Consider the following 21,357-nt stretch of genomic DNA (forward strand, 5'->3'; position numbering starts at 1 on the left):
CCCCAGTGAAGGCACAAATGAGACCATAGGAGAACAAAACCATATTGTTTTGTTCATGGATTTTACTGAACAAGAAATGGGAGCTCAGGAGATCGAAGTACGAAAGAGGTCTTGGAGAGAGAGAGCTTAGAAGATGATCAGTTGGAAGTAGATACTTTTTAAGGTCCTTTCCTGCATTCTGGGATTCTAGAAGACGTGTAGATGTGAATTTGGATTTAATATTCTTCTTATTATTATAATTTCTTCTTCTTTCTTTCTCTTCTTCCCCTTCTTCTTCTTAATTGCTACTACTATTCTTTCTTCTTCTTTAAAATATTCTTCCTATTCTCCTTCTAAGTAATCTTATTTGCTTGCTATGCTTATTAACTATGTCATTCTTGATTTTTAATATTCCTTTATTAATTAATAGTTTTTCATCTTCCTCTTCATCTTCGTATTCCTATTCTCATTCTTATTATTCTTACTAAATTTACTACTACTATTTCTTATTCTTCTTCTTATTCCTATTCTTTTTTTTAAATATTTTCAAAATATCTTTTGTGTAAGTTTTTTTTAATTTTTTTTTTTACTACTACTATTTCTTAAACTCAACTTTAATTTGTTTCGGAGGAATGGTATGAGTCAAAGTCCTGCAGTCACATCCATGGAGCAACAGCTCCCACCTGTGCTCATTCCTCAGGGATACAATCCCAAAGGACCAGCGCGGAATCCTTTCAAGATGAGAGGAAATGGCCTTTGATGGCACCAGGGGAGGTTTGGATTCAATGTCAGAAAGAATTTTTCTCTGACAGAGGGGTGAGGCACTGGAAGAAGCTGCCCAGGGAGGCGGTGGAGTCGCCGTCTCTGAGGCGTTGAGGAGTTGTGCGGATGTTGCCCTTGAGGACGTGGTTGTGCGGTGATGATGGTGCTGCCAGAGTGCCAGTGGCACTGGGTGAGCGTCAGGGTCTCTTCCCACCTCGATGACTCTGGGATTCCCTGCTGAGCGTTCTGGCACCAATTGTGTCCCACACGTGCTGTTTAGGACTGGCCCCAGCAGTGACTGTGGGTGCTGGGGAGATGCTCCTGGCTGGCCGGGGCAGCTGAGGCTGCAGGGCCATGTCCAGGCCGAGGCCGCCTGTGTGGCTCCCTGGGGCCCCGCGCAGGGAGCAGCCATCATCGGCTGGCCCGGGCTGGGCAGGGCCATGGGTGCTGCTCCTGTTGCTGCCGCGCCAGGCAGGGCCAGCAGAGCAGCGCCCACAGTGCCCACAGCGCCTGCTTGAGGCAGCCGGGCCGTTTGCTTGGGGCAGCGCTGCTGCCTGTGGGCCTGCGCTCCCGGCTGGCCAGCTGAGGCGCTGCCACGGCTCTGCGGGGCAGGCCCCTGGCTCTGGGGCCCTGCCTTGGGCCCCTGCTGGCCCATGGAGCCTTCGCTGCACAGGGAGGGAAGCGAGGCACACAGGGACTCCGCTGCCTGCCCCTCAACCCAGACCTCCTGAGGGACGGGTAGTGGCAGCCCATCTGTCGCAAGATCTGCCAGCCTTTGGGCCCTGCCTTCTCTTTCAGACAGCTCCAGGATACTGACTTCATGCCAGCCATCGTCCTCCTCCTCCTCCCACAGCAAGGGAGTGGGCCCGAAGCTGAAGATGCTGTTACCTGCACAGCAGTTCTGTGGCAGGTCTGTGCTGCTGCTGTCTTTCTCCGTGGAATCATCTCGGAGTTCTCTGAGTTTTGTTTTGCTGCAGCTGGAGAGGTCTTGGGAGCTGCTGAACTCTCCTTGGGACAGCTCTGGCTCTGCCCCACCTTGGTACTCTTGGCAAAGCTCAGTCTGGCTGTAGGATTCTCAGTCTTCATTGCTGCCAGCTGAGGTGCCCTCCTCACTCTCTGTCAGCACTGAGCCCTGCTCTGCCTCTTCCCACTGCTCCCTGGGGGTTTGGGCTCCCAGTGGGCTGGGTGAGGGGCTGGTGGGGCAGCAGGGTCTGTCTGGAGCAGGGACTGGGCTCTGTGTCCCTGCTGATGGCACCATCTCCCTGGGGGCAGGAGAATGTGCCTGCTTCTCCTGGCTGTTCGCACTTCCTTGCCTTTGCTGGCTCAGCTTTGGCTCAGTCACCTCCTTTTCCATTGGGGGCAGCTCCTGGGCTGTTGCCCTTTGTTGCCACTGGTAGGGCTGTTGCTGTGCCCCCTCTCCCCACAGCACACTCACAGCCGCCTTGCACTGCTGCAACTCGTGGGCACTCATTGCTCTGCATGGGGACGCTTCCTTGGCTGCCATTGCAGGCACCTACTGGAAGAATTCACAGCTTGTCCCCTCTTCCCTCAGGCCAAGCTCTCGGGCCCCAACATCTCCCCACTTGTCATCTCTGTCACGTTTCTTCTCTTCTTCCATGATGACAAAGGGTCTCTCCTCCTCCTCCTCAGTGTCTGACCGTGGCCAGGCTGAGGCACCCACTGCCCCCACCAAGTGCCTGCTGAGGGCCTGGTCTTGCCCCTAGCTGGGCAGGGGGCTGGGTGACTGGAAGGAGTTGAGCTTTGTCTTTCAAAGGGAATTTTGGGGCATCAAGGGTGTCTTTGGTGTTACAAACTGAATGTAAAAATCCCCTGAGCAGTCACTGGCAGGTCAGGTCTGTGAGCACAGTGTGGTTTATGTGCAGGAACACGGGGCAGAGGCAGCAATGAAACAAGGCACAGCACCACACCTGGATTACCTGACCTCTTACCTGCCTCAAAACTGCACAGGCTCAGCTCCAAGCACCTCATTTTGAGAGTGATGTGTAGTTCTCACAGACCTCAGCCTAAGCACTCATGGGCAAAATTCTACTTATGCCCTACACAACTTCTAATTAAAACAGCAGGTACAAATTAGCATGAAATTGAATCCTTTAATGGATGGTTTTCCCTTTTCTCTTCCATTTAAAATCACCCTAACAAGCCTGATTCAATGTGCAAGTGGAATGTATCCTCCAGCGAAAATTCAAATTTAAGTCACTGCAATTTTACATGTGAATATTTTTTCCTCTAGCCCCTATACAGCATGAAGCTGGAAGTGCCTGCTGCAGAGGACACTGACTTCCAGTGACACACAGGGAATAAAACCCCAAAACTCCTAACATTTAATTATCCTGTCCTTTACCAGGTGCTGAACCTCATCTCCAACACCTGAAAAATTTAGTATTTTCCTTTTCATCCCAAATCCACCTTCTTCTCCCACAGCTGTCAGGGCCCTGACTGCACTAATTGTGTGACCAGTCTCAGCTGGGGCTTCCACTCACACTCTTGGACAGGGACTTTATTTAGCCTTGGGGTTTAAATAGAACAATAGAATGGTTTGGTTTTGCAGGGACCTTAAGTTCATCCAGTTTTAACTCTCTGCCATGGTCAGGGACACCTTTGCTGCTCCAAGCCCCATCCAGCCTGGCCTTGGATGCTTCCAGGGATCCAGAGGCAGCCACAGCTTCTCTGGGCACACTTTGCCAGGGCCTCACCACTCTCACAGGAAAGAATTAATTCTCAATATCCAGTCTAAATCTGCCCTTTTTCAGTTTAAAGCCATTTCCCTGTGTCCTGTCACTGCAGGCTCTTGTCCAAAGTCCCTCTCCAGCTCTCTCTTGGAGCTCCTTTAAGCACTGGAAGGAATTCTAAGGTGTCTCTGGAGCCTCCTCTTCTCCAGGCTGAACACTGATCTCTCCCAGCCTGTCTGCCCAGCAGAGATGTTCCAGCCCCTGAGCCTCTTTATGGCCCTCCTCTGAACCTACCTGACCATGTCCTTCTCCTGCTGGGATGACAGAGGTGACTCGTGGGTGTCTTTGCTGCTAATTCTGTTCCTGAACTGCTGTTTGGGTTTCCTGGGCTGACGTTGTGTCCATGTCTTTGCCGGATGGTCACTGGACCATGTCCTCTTGGTGAGCTCTTTACCTGGCTGGTGTTGTGGCCACCCTCAGCTCCCAGATTCCTTTTCCTGAGGGACAACAGCAAGAGCTGGATGAGGCTGGGCAGAGCCACTAAGTCCCTGTGCACTCAGGACACCAGTAATGTTTTGCTCTACAGCATTTTTCCCCCAGACAGTGTCTACTGTCAGCACTATTTCCTTTAATCAAAAAATAAATACATTTCAGCGTGGCTCATGATGCTAAATGAAAATAACAGGGGGCTAATGAGCATTGTGAACAAGGCATTAACATGGCAGAGGTTTCCACAAGAAGCTGCATCCTTCTTCCAACAACATGTATACACAACTGTGTCTACAGTTGTGACCTCATCTGTTGACTTTAATTCAGGGAATAAATAGATTTAGATGTCTAACTTTGGTTTATCTTTGTAGCAAATTATGCATTGTGTTACACTTACTAATAAGGAACAAAACTGCCAACTCTGTTTGTGCAACTGTTCAGGGGTCATTCTTACTCTTCACTGAACACATTTAACACATCTAATATTCATAACTGTGTTAGCACATTTAATATTCATGAGTTTGGGGTAGAAGTTAAAGTGTTACTCCCCCAGTAAGTGTTGTGGGAGGATTGGGCCAGTGTCAGTCTGTAAAGGGAGGGTGGCTGTGGCCCTGCTCTGGCAATGGCACTTCTGAACACACCCACACAGGCCGTCCGCGAGTTATGTGCGTCCCCAAGGCTGAAATAACACGTGCAGGCCAAAACTTTTCTAATCCCTTTTCCAAATTTATTTTTACCTCTTCTCCTTGAAAATCTAAAACCCTGGAACAGCCTTGGCTACCCCTCTAAACGCTGCTGGACAGTGGGCTCATTAGAGCGGCCACCATCGCTGCTGGTGCGGTACTGTGAGGGAGAACCTCACGGCGCAGTGGCACCAGCCCCGCCGAAACGGGCGGACGGGAAAAACCCATGAAGAGAAGCCACGGTAGGGGACAAGGAGGGACAAGGAGGGACAAGGAAGGACAAGAAGGGACAGGAGGGTCAGGGAGGAACAAGGAGGGACAGGGAGGGAAGGAGGCATTCCCACCTGCCCCGTCCCTCTCCTCAGCCCTGCCGCCATTTCGGGAGCTCTGTGCGGGCGTGCGGCTCCCCCTGGCGGCCTCACAGCCGTCCCGTCCCGGTGGCCATGAAGTCCATGTTCGTCACCGTGAGCACCACCAGCTTCGATGAGCTGATCGCCGCGGCCCGCTCCCCGCCCGCGCTGCAGGTCAGTCGGCCGAGACACCGACACCGGCCCTGGCCCGGGCCTGCCCTCCCGGGGCTGGCGCCTGTGCGCCGCGGGCTGCCCTGCCCTCCCTGCCGCATCCCGGCAGCAGTGCCGGGGTGCCTGAGGGCGCCGTGGCGGTTCGGGGGTGCCCGGCGGAGAAGCATGAAGTGTTGCTTGAGGAAGGGGAGGGACGGCCTGTGGGATGGGGAGGGGGGGGGGGGTGATACCGGGGCCGGGGCCGTCTGGAGCTGGGCACAGCCCTCACACAGCCTCTCTATCCCCGCCTCATCCCCTTCGTTCCACCTCCGTCATCCCCCCCTTCTTCTCCTTCTCTCTCTCCGTCCCCCCTCCCCACCATCTTCTCCGCCCCCCTTATCGCCTCCATCCCCCGGTGCCCTGCCCGCAGGCGCTGCAGAGCCGCGGGTACCAGAAGCTGGTGCTGCAGGCGGGCTGGGGCTCGCTGCCGCAGCCGCAGCCCAGCAGCAGCCCGGCCGCGGCGGTGGAAGCGTTCCGGTTCAAGGACTCGCTGGCTGAGGAGCTGCAGAGCGCAGACCTGGTCATCAGCCACACAGGTACAGCCCGGCTGCTTCTGGGGCTGCGGGAGCTCCGTGGGATGAGGTCTCTTCAGCCCGGGGTGAGCTGGCTGGGAGTGCTGAGCTCCACAGCTGGGTTGTTCAAGAGGCTCCCCTCTTTCAGCAGCGAGTAGGGGGATATTTGATCTCTCACCATGTTTTCTGTTCCTCTTGTAGGTGCTGGTAGCTGCCTGGAGACTCTAGAGAATGGAAAACCACTAATAGTAGTAATAAATGACAAGCTGATGAACCATCAGCTTGAGCTGGCCAAACAGCTGCACAGAGATGGCTGTGTCCTCTACTGTAACTGCAGGTATGGAGCTGCTGGGGCTGTTCCTGCTGGGCAAGAGCATTCAGTCCATGTGACTGCACAGCTGAGAACGCAACAAGGTAATTTACATCCTTCTCTGTCATCTCCATCTGGATATTACATTTTCCAGAGTGAATAGACTAACACTATGTAGAAATTTACCACACTTACCAAGCTTTTTTACCACAATAATTATTTTTTTACCACTTATAAATATTTTTTCATTTGAGGTAACATATATTTAGATTAAAAAAAGAAAAACACTTCAGGGGATTAATAAAGCAGATATAGATATTATCTGGTTAGTAACTTTAAATACCCCTGTCTTTCAGGTACTCATTCAGGCTGCCCTTTTAACCAAACTTCCTGAATCCACCATACCATCTGACAAGTAGTTTCACAGATCCACTGCCTGTCACTTCAGGAGCAAAATTTAAACTAAACTAACAAAAACACACAAAAAACCCCCTACCCCACAAGCAAACAATGTGTGAAAAAATCCCACCATCACCAAAACTCCTAGCTCCTTTTTTTAGAGTTCATCCTGACTCCTGTTGGGTTTATTTCTCCTCCTGGTTTTGACTGTATCTTACTGTTTTCTCTTTACTCATGATTGACTCCACTCTAAAAATAAAAGATGACTTTTAAACTGAAGGCAGAAAAAATGTAACGCCCTTTACTTAGTCTGCATCTTGTTCCTTTGCCTTGCAAGCAGAGTTTCCTATGTTTCAGACAAGCTTTCTGAACAGACCAGGCCTGGCATTCATTTAAATTGAGCAAGTTTCCTAAACTTATTATCTTGGTGCTTCTGTCAGCTTTGGAATATTTATTTCTTTGTGTTGGGCAGTGCCAAGCATTCGAGCCTTATTTGCAGCCTGATACTAGCAAGTGACAGATTGATGTAGCTGTTCTTTCTGACCCTTTCTGTGATCAGGGGAGAACTCTTCCATGTGTTCAAATAGGATGGATTTCCTCTTATGGTTTATGGAGCAGAGCCTCAGATCTTGCTCAGTCTCCCAGCACTGTGACCACAGAAGATTAAAAAGTGTCAAAGTTGAGTTTGTCTCAGAAAGCTGATGGAAGTGTGTTCTCAGCAAGGCTCCCTACCAGCCAGTGCTGGCTGGGGCCTGCTGCTCTGGGCATTCTCTTCCTTTCCATACATATCCTTATTTAATATTTCCATGCTAAAGAATTATGTATGGATGCATAGAAAGAAAATTGTATTTAAAATTTTCCCATGGGGTGGCTATTTCTTTAATTTTTGCTTTTGGTCTCTTTTTACTGCACTCTTGTGGAGACAATGCAGTCAATGAACTTGTCAGCTTTTAAACCTTTTCCTCCTGGACAGCCAGAAAAGTTTGCTTCATTCTTGAATAAAGTTCTTGGGTTACAATAAACAAAACAGAGAAATAAAAAAGTTGGAACAAAATGTGTCATCTCCTCCACTTAAGATCTGCAGCTGGGCCAAACACTCAAAGAAAATTTCATTTAATATTAACTGATATTAGTGTCAAACTCATTCAGCTTTATGCATAAAAGAGTACAATGCCAATAAGGAGGGAGTATGGACTGTCGTGCGGCATGGACAGACATATTTCTGTCACAAAAGCTGCACTGGAATGGGAATTCCACCGATGAGGACAAGTTAAACTACTTCTTTACAGGCATGGCATATGCCTTCTGGTCTCTTGACCTTTTTTGCTAAACACAGGTGGAAATGTGAAATACAACGCTGTGTTTCATGTCAGGTACAAACAGGCGACGTGTATTTGTGAATGAGAAATGTGTGGACCCAGACAATGGGCGAGCTGTGAATTCTATTAATAAGTGAGGAAAATAAAGCATGGAAAAAGGCCTTTGAACCTATCTTTGGTTTGCAATTAACGCTGGTTGATTTAGGAGCATTGGAATTAAGGTGTTAAAGATAAGGCTTTTTGCTTGCATTGAATCCATAAAGAGCTCTGCAATAATAATCTTTTGAAGCATAATTTTAGAATATTACTTGTATCCTTGAAACTATAGCTTTGGAATATATAAAAAGGAAATATGCTTATCTCACGCCTTATTGAAGCAGAGAAAAACAGCTTGAGAAAGGAAGATGAACATCACCTGAAGCGTTATGAACAAAAATTCTGCCAATTTTTTTTTGTGAGAAAAAGCTTACCGTGGTTGCTGCTGGGCTGCTGCTTGTGTTATGGTAATTATGGGTCGTTGTCGTTAATAGTTGGTTTTGTATCAGTAAAAACTCCAGCTGGGACCAAGTTAATGGCCCTTCTCTGAGACAGTGAAGGGTGGAGACCTCCCAAACAGTGAGGAGAAGAGACTTTAGGGGGGGGAATATGCAAAATAACTCCAGGACCAGCATGCCATGAGAAGCTACTGCTTCTAGCTTGCTAAAAAAGACCTCAAAACAACAAGCCACCTAAGAGCTGAGAGATTGGAGTGATGTCTGGACGTCAGGAACGGAGCGCTGAGCCTGCAGAGATGCTGAACACCGTCGCATTCCCTCTCACCCTGAGCACGGGAGTTGTCTCGATGCCGGGAGCAGGCCAAGAGAGGTGGCAGGATTAACATCGGAAGGGGTCACCACGCCCTAAAGGCTCCCACGAGGACCGGACCCCCAGCTCTGCCCCTAGTGGACAAAGCTGCGCATGTCCTCCTCCTCCAAGTCACCCGGGGAGAGGCGACGGGAAGCTGCAGCCCCTTCCGAGCTGCCCAATCCTGAGCTGATCACTTTTAATAAAGGCACTAAAAGGAGAAAAAGTCTCCTGCCCTGTTTATTTTAGCTTGGGCGCTCGTCCGCAATTACCACGCCAGAAGAGGACACCAGGACTGGCCATCTTGGACCTCCAGGACAGCTGGCTATCAGGACCAGAGAGATCGGCTCAGGACCAGCGACACAGAGGAGCACTGGAGCACCAGACTGGTGAGAAATCCGGTGGCAGGAGTGGGAGACGTGCGCATGTGTGTGTGAGTGAGACGAGGGCTGGCAGCCGGACCTTCGGAGCAAGAGCGGACCTCTTGGTACCACATTTCCGAATGTTCGCGAGAAAGCCAGCCGGGAACAGGGGAAAGTGAGTGGAATTAGCGTGAGTGAGTCGTCTCCTAAGGGGGAAAAAAAAGGGCTCCCCCTCTCTGGGCATGTGGAGGGAATAGTTGTATGAGTGGAACGCACGAAAAGTAAGTCCTGACAGAGGGAAGTCAGGCAGATTGTAAGTCCCGAGAAGGATTCGGGTAGCTCACAAGCCCTGCAGGCAAAGTAAGTCCTGACAAAGGAGTCAGGCACAAACCCCAGCGAAGGAGGCTGCGTGTTGTTTTTAAGTCCTGATACGGTGAAGCCTAAAAATTGGCACGTTAGGCAAACTAAAAATCAGGCAGCAGCTCTTCCTGACTGAGGGAGTCAGGCACAACCTGGATTCTTAGGCTGACGTTTCATGTGTTCAAGTCCTGATAGATGTAAGACCTGACATTGGGAAAGTTGGACAATCAAGAGATCGGGCAGTTGTTTCAGTATAAAGTCCTGAGCATCATGCAGAAATTTGAAGTTCGGTGGAGGAGGCTGAAGCTCCTCAAACAAGAGGTTTATTTTTTTTAATTACCTGTCAGTAGAGGCACCTTTGGGATTTTTTACTGTTGAGACCTGAAAAATGGGAGGGTGTAATAGTAAAAAAAGACCGGCAAGAGACTGAGGAATATACCTTCCAATAGTCCCTTAAGAGAACTGTTGGAGAGATGGGGTTCTATAGAGGCCACAGAGGGATTAGATAAAATGAAAATGATCCACTACTGTGTAGAAGTGTGGCCGGAATTAGAGGTGCAAGGAGGATGGCCTTGGTGTGGGACAACGGACAAGTGGATGTGCCAACAACTAAATCATCTGACAGCTCGAGGAGATACTGATCCTGAGCAATTACTGTATGTATCTTGCTGGTTAAAGAATGCTATTGGGGATGAAGGGGTGCGAATTTGTAAGGTACAGAAGAAGAAGTAGATTCTTTTAGGTCCTGCTTAGGTTATTTTAATCTGTTCATAAATTGACATGTGCAAATGTGAATGTGACACTGTGTCACTGTGAATTGACATGTGACACTGAATCCAAGTACCTCCTCATGCAGTTTGAATAGACATGAAAATCAAGACCCTTCATGGCTGACAATCAATCAGACTCTCCCTACCCCCACCCCACCATTTCCCCCATCCAAGCCCTGGCACTCAGAGCAGCCTTGTGCAAATCTGAGCTCCCTCCAGCCCAGGCTGCACCTGCAGCTTTCAGCTCCTTGGCTCCAACACCCACCTGCTTTCCTTGGAGAAGGAGCTGTCCGAGACACAGAGGGATGTTCATTTAATCTCAGCCAACAAAGACAAGGGAAGGCACAGCTCCATCAAATGCAAAAGTCATTCCTGTGGTGGAAATTACATCTACTTTCCACAGACATTCTCAGAGCAATGGAAAACACCTTCTGTGGCCAGCACAGATCCCAAGGTCCCCCCAAACCCTTCCTGCCCCAATTCTGCCCAGATTTGCTCTTTGCACACATGAGTCACACGCTGAAGTCAGGAGCTCCCTCCATGCCCAGGGGGAGGAAAAGAGAGAAAGGGGATGAAGAGCTCTCCTGTGCAGAGACCAAAGTCCAAGTGCAGCCCATGCAGTGGGAACCACAACTCATCAGGTTTGTGTCCTTTGGCCTCAGGGACTGATGACACTCAGAGGCACAGAAAGGTTTCTTGTAAACAAACAGAACCTGATCATTTGAACAGTTTAATAACCATCACAGCTCTTCTCTCAGCTCTCTGGGATGTCCCAGCAGCATGTGACATGTCCCCTATCCCCCATGGATTTCTGTACAAGAACAGTTTTAGATCAGGACAAAAGAAAAAAAAGGTTCTGTGATAAATACAAACATAATTGAGGTGATGATTTTTTTTATATTTATAATATATAAACTCGGAAATCTTGGTCAACTTCTTGCACCTCAAAGCATTAAACCAGTCAATTGAGAGGTACTTGAATGACCAGAAAGGACCTAGAGGAGAAAATCTGGGAGCAGCAGGAAGTACAAAGATCCAGCTGCTCTAAATGAAAAGATGTTCTTAGAAATGGCCATTAAAACAGGAGAGCAGGAAACACCTGATGGAAGAGTGAGATTAAATAATAAACTGAATAATGCTGACACAAGTAGATGAGAAGATCAGTGTTTCTTCTTCTGCCATCAGTATGCTTCCAGGGAATCCCTGTTCGTACTAGGAAAATTTTGCCATTTCTCAAAAGTACTCAAATGACCCACATAAAAAAGATCTGCTTGTATCTTATGATATAAGCAGGTATTAAAACCTGTGCCCCTTTCCAGGCAGACATCAGTTGTGTGCCTATGAACAGGCAGTGCCACTTGTGCCCTGAGGTTCCCAGCTGGGATTGGATCTCTCCGAGAGCACCCAAAGGAGAGCAGAGATCCTTGCAAGCTGCAGGTCCCTGACAGCCCCGCAGGGTTACTCTTCCATCAACATCTGCTCTGCTTCAGTCTGAAACAGGGCCCAGCATGGTGCCGGGATCATCAGAGAGCTGAGGTGTGTGCTGAAATTCAATGCCCTCCCCATCGCACAGCAGCCCTGCATTTCCCTCCTGCAGCCTTGGTCTCCAGCACAGCCATGGAGGCTCTTTGGGCTCTGGACTGTTGCTGCAGCCCCCAAGGACAGCTGAGCTCTGCCTTTGGCACAGTCAGGCCTGGCCAGCGCAGGCCATGCTCAGCAATTGCTTGTGTGTGCCTGGCCTTGCTGTCAGCCCTGGCAGCGGCCGCATGGCCCCTTTGTGGCCCTGTGCTGGCCCTGCCATGGTGGCCACACCCCTGTGCAGGCCCAGCCCAGGCCAGGAGCATTGCGGCTGAGAACGGCCCCTGTGCCATGGTGCCCACAGCAGCCTTGGGGCTCTGTGCCCCATGGCCTCCCTGCTGGGCAGCCTCTGCCAGCTCCTGCAGAGCCCGGGGCATCTGTGGGCCTGCACAGACAATGTAATGGGTTAAAACTTTAAGTTTGTTCATCAAAGCTGACAAAGTAATTCCAGTAAGACTATTGCATCACCTCTAGTTTGTCTAAGTAAATTTCCAGACTTTAAAGGATAAGGAAGATGAAACCAAAAGACAATAGTTTTCACAAACAGTTGTTTATCTGTTAGTAAACTGTTAATATGGGTTGGGGGGTTTGCTATGATTGATAACACAGTATCAGCTTATCCACTCAGTAAACCTAGGATTCCAGGAACTCAGCAGACTGAGCCTAAGAATTCCAGGAATCAGAGAAAGGAAAATTACCAACTTTCATCTTCAGACCCCAGGAGGTGAACTATGACCACCTAAACACAAAAGAAGAATACGCAGAGTACTACACATCAGCCTGGAAGCAGGACTGTATAAGAACTCCACGGAAAATCAGATGAGTGCGGCAGTGGTAGAGCGGAGACTCTCCTGTCACGCAGCGCGCCCAGGACGCTGACTTTGCCTATTATCACTTGCTCTATCAATTAATAAATTTAATTTTATTTGGACTTATTAGTGGGTGATTCATTCCCCACCGCAACTAACCTATAACAGACAGCCCTGCCTCGTGCTCTCCAGACCTTTGGGCCAGCAGAGAGGCAGCCAGGGCTGGCCATGGCCAGGAACAGGCCCTGAGCCCTGCAGGAGGATAGAGCTGGGCCACAGCCAAACTCAGCTCAGGACAAAGCTGGGCTCAGCAGCCAGGGCTGCCAAGGGCTGGGCACAGAGACTGGGGCTGACAAATGTCCTGGGCACCCTCCCTGCTCTGTCCATGCCACCAAGGGCACTGAGCAGCCTCCTCTCAGGGCCACTTGCCTCTTTGCAATGCCTTGCACAGGCGCTGGCCCTGCCCCACAAGGCCTGGCCTGAGTCCTGCCCCTGCACACTCAGCCAGGCTGAGACGGACACTGATGGTTTCTGGGCCAGGCTCCAAGAGCTCCCTGCAAGCTCTGCCAGCTGCCCTGAGCTCTGGGCAGCACCAAGGGCCTCTCCCCAGCCCAGCCCAGCCGGCTCTGGCCCCGCAGCTCTGCTCAGGCCAGGCTGCTCTGGGCACTGGCCCCATGGCCTCAGCCCCTGGCAAGGGCACAGCAGCAGCTGCAGCTGCCACAGGACTCAGCCCGAGCCATGGGGGAAGGTGCTTGGCCAAGGCCAAAGGAGGCTCCCTGGCTGCCCTGCTCCCCTCGGGCTGAGGTGCTGAGAGCTCTGCAGCCCCTGCTGCCATCCCATCTGCCCAGGGCAGCACAAGAGTCCAGGCCTTGGGGCCCTCAAGAGCTGCTCCTGCTCCAGGCCCAGGGCCCATGCCAAAGCTGGGCAGCCACAAAGCTGTGCCCATTTCTGTTCATTGTTGCTCTGATGGGGATGGACCTTCATCCACTAGGAGGTTGGTGATCAGTTTTCCTACTCCGGAGGCCTCTTCTTTCTTGAGCTCTTCAGTTCACAAATTCACTGAAAAAGGCTCATAAACATTTGTTCAAAATAGACAAACAAGAAAAGCCCATGGGAATAATTTAAATTTTCAGTTCTTACTCAAAATGCTCAAACTAGAAAAACCCTGGAAATAATTTATATTTTCAGTTCTTCTGTGGTTAGTCAGACATTTCAGAAGTGCATTTAAATTGAATATACTGTATTGAAACAATGCAGAGAACATTGTTTTATCCAGTTTTCTTTTCCTGTTTATACATTGATATCAGCAATGCCCAATTGATATGGATCCCCAGCGTCTTCTGATGCAGTCTGAACAGATATGAAAATCAAAGCCCTCCGTGGCTGACAATCAAGAACACTTTTTCCCCATCCCCTCCCATCATTTCCCTCACCCAATCCCTGGCACTCCTATGGATCAGGAATGGTGTGGCCAGCAGGAGCAGGGCAGGGATTCTTCCCCTGTGCTCAGCACTGGTTGGGCAGCATCTCGAGTGCTGTTTGCAGTTCTGGGCTCTCCAATTGAGGAAGGACATGGAGGGGCTGGAGCGTGTTCAGAGAAGGGCAACAAGGCTGGTGAGGTGTCTGGAGCACAAGTCCTGTGAGGAGCAGCTGAGGGAGCTGAGGTTGTTTATCCTGGAGAAGAGGAGGCTCAAGGGAGACCTCATCACTCTCTACAACTCCCTGACAGGAGGGTGCAGCCAGGTGGGGGTCAGGAATTTTTCCCATGAAACAGTGACAGGACAAGAGGACACAGCCAAAAGCTGCACCAGGGGAAGTTTAGCTGGACATTAGGAAATATTCTTCACAGAAAGGGTGTTTGGGCATTGGAATGGGCTGCTCAGGGAGGTGGCTGAGTCACTGTCCCTAGAAGTGTTTAAAGAAAGACTGGATGTGGCACTGAGTGCCATGGTCTGGGTGACAAGGTGGTGTTGGGTCCCAGGTTGGACTTGATGCTCTCCAAAGTCTTTTGCAGCCTGGTTGATTCTCTGATGATTGTGACACTGCAGGTGCCTGGGGAAGCCAGGGGCCATAGGGACACTGCGCGGCCTGGTGGCACTAAGAGGACCATGGTGACACTGTGTACGACATGGCAGCACAGAGCCAAGGGCCCATTGTGACACTGTGGGGCTGGATGGAAGCAAGGAGTCCATGGTGACAGTCTGGGTCCTGCTGGAACCACAGAGGCCACTGTGACCCTGCAGGGCCTTGTGGAACCATGCAGAGCATTGTGACAGAGCAGGACCTGGTGTCATGATGGGGCCATTGTGACACTGCAGGGCCCCATGGAACCAAGGGGCCAGTGCTGCTCCTCAGGGATTCCTGGAATGAAGGAAACATGTTTGACACCATGGTGGCCCTTGGGACCAAGAGGCCATTGTGACATGGTGGAACCAAGGAGAGCATTGCTGCACTGCCAGACCTCCTGGAACCAAGGATCCATTATGACACTTCAGGGCCTTGGGGGACAAAGGGCAACTGTGACACTGCAGGGCCCAAGGATCCAAAGGACTTTGTGGCACCAAGGGGTCCCATGGAACCAAAGAGACATTGTGACACTGGGAGGCCTCATGGAATCATGGAGGCCATAGGGAAACTCTGGGGTCTCATAGAGTTGTGGTGACACCAAGCTGGCTGGGAGTGTTGATCACCTGGAGGGTAGGAGGGCTCTGCACAGGGCCCTGGACAGGCTGGATCCAGGGCCCAAATTCAACAAGGTGAGGTTTAACAAATCCAAGTGCTGGGTCCTGCACTTTGGCCACAACAAGCCCTGTAGCACTACAGGCTGGGGACAGAGTGGCTGGAGAGCAGCCAGGCAGAAAGGGACCTGCAGGGACTGATGGACAGCAGGCTGGACATGAGCCAGCAGTGTGCCCAGCTGGCCAAGAAGGCCAATGTCTCCTGGCCTGGATCAGGAATGGTGTGGCCAGCAGGAGCAGGGCAGGGATTCTTCCCCTGTGCTCAGCACTGCTTGGGCAGCACATCGAGTGCTGTGTCCAGTTCTGTGCCCATCAATTTAGGAAGGACATGGAGGGGCTGGAGCATGTCCAGAGAAGGGCAACAAGGCTGGGAAGGGGTCTGGAGGACAACTCCTGTTAGGAACAGCTGAAGGAGCTGGGGTTGTTTATCCTGGAGAAGAGGAGGCTCAGGGGAGACAAGGCGGTGTCAGGGCACAGATTGGACTTGATGATCTCCAAGGACTTTTCCAACCTTGCTGATTCTGGGATTCTCTGAAAGAACCCTTGGAGCAGTTGCAGGAGGAGCCCTGGGCCTCCTCTTCAGAAGCTCCAGCAGCCCAGGTCCCTCAGCTTCTCCTGCCAGCCCCAAAGCCCATCCTGTCAGTCCTGCAGAGCCTCTGCAGCTCCTCCTCACTGCCCAGAACAGGGAGCCCCAGAGCCAGACACAGCAGCCCAGATGTGCCCCCCTGGCCTGGGGTGCCTCTGGCAAGGGAGCAGCACCAGGCACTGCAAGAGCCTGCAGACAATTCCTGCAGCACTTGTAGGATGATCCTGCTGCCCAAGGGACATTCCCATGGTGCCAAGTCAGGAACTGCAATGGGGAGTGAGGCCGGAGAGGAAAGGGCAAACAGGGATGGGCTGTTTGCAGGGCAGGGAACAGGGATGGGCACTAGGAAGAAATTTTTTGCCAGGGAAGAGTAAAGAAATCAAAGGTGAAGCCAAGGAAATGGTCAGACAACTTTTGGGGTGGCTGCCAGGCAGCCCTGGCCCTGAGCAACAGCATCTGCAGTGGGACAGGAAACTCCCAGCTGATGGGAACAAACTTTCTGGCTGAGTGCAGAGGCCAGGACAAAGCTGAGTGGTTTCCCTGGTGTTCCCCAGCCCTTGCTGGCCCCAGGGGCTGATGGCATTTGTGCTCCCTCAGGTTCATGTCCCCACAGCAACATCATGGGGGTGCTCCCACCTGCTCTGTGCAATGCAAACAGGGGCTGCTGAGCCAGTGCTGCCGTGTCTGTGCCTGCAAGGATGGGGCACCTGTGTGAGCTGGGGGAGAGGCCAGGGCTGCAGAGGGGGGATGTTGTTGGCAGCTCCATGAGGACGCTCTGGGACGCTGCCCTGGGCTGTGCAGCACACTGGGGATGGATCAGCCCCTGCTCTGCTGCTCCTTCCCGTCTCCCCCAGGGCCCTTGCAGAGCCCCAGCCATGCTGTTTGCCCCCAGCCTGCCCACGGCCAGGCTGGGGCTGCTCACGGGGCTTTTCTGTGCTGAGCATTGGCCTGGCCATGTTCTTGAGAGTGCCTGGGCAAGGAGCCTGGAGCCCCCAGGCCCTGGGCTGAGGCGTCAGTGCTGCCCCAGCAGTGCCCATGGGCTGTCCCTGCTGCAGCCCCGGCACTGCCACCCCCAGGGCTGTGCCCGGCCCTGAGAGCACTCAGGCCCTACAGCAACACCAGGGCCACCAGTGTTGTGTTGTGTTTTTAAATTCCCCAGTTTTCTCCCTTATTTATGTATGCTCCCCCTTTGTTCTGTGTTAAATGGTTCCTCCCTACTCAGTTTTCCCGCCACTGTGCCCCTGACAGTTAAGTTACCATGGATACCCCTTCCCCCTCCACTGTCAATCTCTTATGTTATGTAATTTCCCCTCCCAGGCTTTGCCTTATAAGTAAGTCTTCTCTCCTCCCTGGGCCCAGTCAATCATCCCCCACTCCTCCCAAGCTTCGAGAAACTTCTTCTCTCTGGGGGTTGTGGTTGGCTGGTGTCCCGGGGCCCCTCCTCTGCTTTACGTTTATTGGCTATATCCTCATGCCAGTTATGTTGTGTGCCTCCCTACCTATTCATAGATTGGTTTGCCGGGTTTCCCTCCCTTCTCCACCCCCTCCCTTTAAAACCTTGTTGCTCCGCCTGTTCGTTGCCATTTGCCGGGGGTTCTACCATCTGTTGGTTGCCCTCTGCTGTGGGACCTTCCAATAAACCGACCTGTTACCCCTAGCAAGTGGTCGCCTCCTCATTCGTCCTCTCAAGCGCAAATAGTCCGATTCCGAGATCCAGCCCAGCCCGAGGCCAAGACGCCAAGGGGGGCTGGCCTCCGATGCGTAGGGGCGTCGGCCATTCTCACCCCTTCAGCTAGCCGGACTTAGGGCCGCGAACGCCCTAGCGCAGTGTGGCGCCCAACGTGGGGCCTGAAAGTGGACACTTGGACAGCTGACCACTGACCGGACCCCTCGGAATTGGAATTACAGTTTTCCATTGGACGCTACGCTACCTCGGGTAGTAGCAGACCCTGTTTTAGGGGTAGCGCTCCCCGGGGATTGGAGTCCCAGCCCTCAGCACCACAAGAGGAGGACTCCAGGGACAGAAACCACCGCCCAGTTTTGCTTTTCGTCGCCACCGAGTTGGTAAGTCCAGGCCCTGCCTTGGGGACTCTCCGGGCTTCCCCCCTTGCCTTTTTACCTCTCCCTAGGGGTACATGCCCTGCCTTGGGGACCTACTCCCTGCCCTCTTTCCTTGAGGTACTTCCTCATCCCCGTGCCTTTTTTGTTTTCTTTTCCCTGTGGGTGCTGGCTTCCCCAGACGTGGGGCCCGGACCCATCCCCTAGTCTCCTTTTTTTTCCCTCCGGCCGGCTCTGACTTTGGGGCGGTGGGGGGGTGCAGGGGTCGGTGGTTGGCGATCTGTTGTTTTAGTTTGCGTTATTCACTTGGCGAGTGGTTGAACCATCAGAGGATTTCCCCCCTTTCTAGTAGCAGTAATTCCTGTGCTAGAAAGGTGCCATGGGTGCAGGCTTGGGAAAATCCCAAAAGGAGGTTTACTATGTTGTGAAAGGTTTATTGCTTGGGAATGGGCAAAAGCCCCCCAAGCAAGCGTTGAAATGTTTAGTTAGATGGATCTTTTCTAAGTTCCCCGAAACCTCCCCGGAACTTGTAAAGCAGCCACGATATTGGGCAGCTGTTATAGCGAAATTAGACGAGGCCATAAATTCTGGGGAGGCGAAGTTGGCCACCGTGGCTTATTGGGCGCGTAGGGTGCATGCAGCACTCCGCGTGTTTGGGGAGCTTAAGAAAGGTCCTGCTGGTTCTAGTTTATCCCCTCGTTCCCCTCGTTCTGTTGCCCTTGCCCCTCAAACCTCACCCGCATCCCGTAGGCAGGAGCCCTCGAGGGGGATTTTAAGGGCCGACCAGAGGCAGGGGGTCCATCCTGCCCCTGCTCCCCCTCGACCTGCTCGGCCTCCCCCTTCGAGGAGCCCTGGCCAGGCTCCTTCTCTCCCCTCTCCCTCAGCCCCTGTATCCAAGTCCCCAGTTCTAAATCCCAAGGTTGTGCGGTTTGTTGAAGACTCTCAAAATGGCTCCCTTGGAGCCCAAGATGGCGGTGGCCATGCGGCTCCTTCTTCTCCTCCTAACCCTTTCCTCCCTGACGCCAACCCCTTCCTTCCCCTTGACCCTACCCCTTTTTCGGTTGTCCCTCCTTCGTATCCGCCCTCCGTCCCACCCATTTCTTCACCCTCTGCTCCTCCTTCGGCTCCTCCCCAGGTTCCTCCCCCAGTTCCGCCCCTCGTTGACTCCTCCTCCACTCCGCCTTTGTATTCTGCTCCGCCTCCAAACCCCACCAAGGAGGCAGAGAAGGTGGGTGTGCCGCGCCCACTCCCTCACCCCGCCTCACTACCAGACCCCGCCTCAACCTCCTCCAGTTCCAGTTCCCACGCTCCCCCTTCCGGCTCCCACTCTTTGTGTGGATGACCGGAAGCCGGAGCAGGCGCCTTTATTGGAAGCCGCTCCGGTCACCTACCACCTCAGCAGGGAGGGGACCTCTCAGGCCCACTGGGTGCCACTTGCACAGGCCCAGATCAAGGAACTGTGCAAGGCGCAGAAGGACTACTCCCGGGAGTCCGAGTACTTCCGGGGGATGCTCCGCAATGCCCTTGCGCGGGGAGATCTGGTGCCTGCGGACCTGAGGGCCCTCTTCTCCAGCCTTACTAGGCCCATGGAGTTCCGGGTCTGGGTGGCGGAATGGAGGAGGGAGATCTTGGAGGCTCTCCCAATTCTCTGAGGGAGTCCTTCAACATCTCATGATGCGGATGGGCTGGTAGTTTCTCAGGAACATCTGTTGGGTGAGGGACAATGGGCAGAGGGGGCAGTCCAAGCAAAAGCTCTATTCCCGTTGCAGCTTGTGGAGACCGCAAGGGCAGCCGAGCGGGCTTTTTACAAGCTGCACGTGGTAACCTCCCAGTGGGAGGACGATGAGGTTCGGCAAGGGGCCCAAGAGCCTTACATGGCCTTTATCGAGCGCCTCTACCGATACGTGGAGGCGCAGGCGACCGGGGACGAGGACAGGGAAAAGATGCTCCTAGAATGGCATATAGCAATGCCAACTCGGAGTGTCGAAGGGCAATCAAGGCACTCCCTCGAAGTCCCTGGCCCCCGGTAGAGGCCATGATAGAGGCCGTGGTTGGCCAGGTCGCCTTAACATCGCGACCTAAGAGGTCATCAGTAACTTTTGCAGAATGCCCCGAGCCGGACTTCTTAGAGCTGGAAGTTGCCCCCGTTGCTGGACCCCCAATACCTGGGTCCGGCAGGAGATCAACGGCCACCCACCCCTGTCATCTATGCGGTAAAATCGGGCACTGGATGCCTCAGTGCCTGATGCGACTGGACTATCTTGAATACCGCAGGAAGCGGGAAAGGGAGGAGAATAAGAATCAAAAAAACTAGACCAGGAATGCAGCCCCTCCCTGCGCGACGATAAAAGTGCGGCGGGACAAGTGACATCCAGCGGGGAGGAGGGAGATAAAGGAGAGCCGCCGTACGCTATGCTGGACTTGTCTTACCTTTCACCTGATGTGACACACACCTGTGGTATTCAGCCCACACCTGCTCTTAACATCATGTCCTTTGCTTCCCCTTACAGGCTGCAGCTCACTAGAGACATACATCTTCCTAATAGTGATTTACAGCTAGTGTCTGTCAACCTCCAACATCCGGGTCACTGGAGGAAATTAGGACGTTGCAGGTGGACCGTCGTCGGAGATACAAAGCACACGCCGCGAGACATTTACATCGTCCCGGGTTTGGTAACTACCGACCGGGACCGTTTCGCCGTAGGGCTGTACTGTGTCCGACCCCCTCTCTTTCTCCCCAAAGGACAGGTTATCGCCCAGGCCATTCCGGTTCCAGGGAAAGATCATTGGAAGAAGACTCCGGAGCAAACATCGCCTCCGACGGTGGCCTGGGCGCAGGTAGTGGGGAGGGAGAGGCCCCGCCTGACTTGTCAGCTCTCGTTGGGCGGGGACCGGAAGATCGTGAGGGGTCTATTAGACACAGGGGCAGATGTGACGATCATTCCCTCTCAGGAGTGGCCGTCACATTGGGACTTGCAAAACGCTGCCGGCACGATTCAGGGTGTTGGAGGGCTTCAATTGGCTAAACAATCAAGGGGCGTTGTCCAAATTACGGGGCCAGACGGGCAATTGGCTTCTGTACGCCCGTTCGTATTAGATTACACCGAGCCTCTCTGGGGGAGAGACCTACTAGCCCAATGGGGAGCCAGAATTGACCTTCCGAAGGCTCCTCAGGTTTTTCGGGCAGTGGCCACTGAGGAGCGCCAGACCTGGAAGCTGGATTGGCTGACTGATGAACCAGTACAGGTCTTGCAGTGGCCACTTAATAAACAAAAATTGAAGGCGCTCAACGAGCTCGTTCAGGAGCAGCTACTTAAGGGCAACATTGTGGAGACAATGTCTCCCTGGAATTCTCCAGTTTTTGTCATCAAGAAGCCCAATAAGGATAGGTGGCGGCTCCTGACCGACCTTCACCAAATTAATGATAAAATTGTAGATATGGGCAGCCAGGGATGCCCTCCCCAGCAATGCTCCCCCAAAATTGGGATCTGGCAGTAATAGATATAAAGGATTGCTTTTTTCAAATTCCTCTTCACCCTGACGATGCCCC

The 21,357-nt window shown here is 52.4% G+C and overlaps 1 protein-coding gene across 3 annotated transcripts; it reads left to right on the forward strand.

The window, feature by feature from the left end:
* Positions 1-5,046: 5,046 nt before the first annotated feature.
* Positions 5,047-7,405, forward strand: LOC134413958 (UDP-N-acetylglucosamine transferase subunit ALG13 homolog). 3 transcript variants are annotated; one of them, XM_063147972.1, is made up of 5 exons: positions 5,047-5,127; positions 5,534-5,699; positions 5,877-6,012; positions 6,949-6,961; positions 7,307-7,405. In XM_063147972.1, exons 1-5 carry the CDS (start codon positions 5,047-5,049, stop codon positions 7,403-7,405), a joined length of 495 nt encoding a protein of 164 aa, XP_063004042.1. The 3 variants fall into 3 exon arrangements, with proteins under 3 accessions (XP_063004042.1, XP_063004040.1, XP_063004041.1); XM_063147970.1 differs by lacking the exon at positions 6,949-6,961 and having other exon boundaries at positions 5,877-6,031; XM_063147971.1 differs by lacking the exon at positions 6,949-6,961 and having other exon boundaries at positions 5,877-6,011; positions 7,293-7,405.
* Positions 7,406-21,357: the final 13,952 nt, after the last annotated feature.

This window comes from Melospiza melodia, unplaced genomic scaffold (genome assembly GCF_035770615.1).
Source record: "Melospiza melodia melodia isolate bMelMel2 unplaced genomic scaffold, bMelMel2.pri scaffold_62, whole genome shotgun sequence".
Taxonomy (NCBI): Eukaryota; Metazoa; Chordata; class Aves; order Passeriformes; family Passerellidae; genus Melospiza; species Melospiza melodia.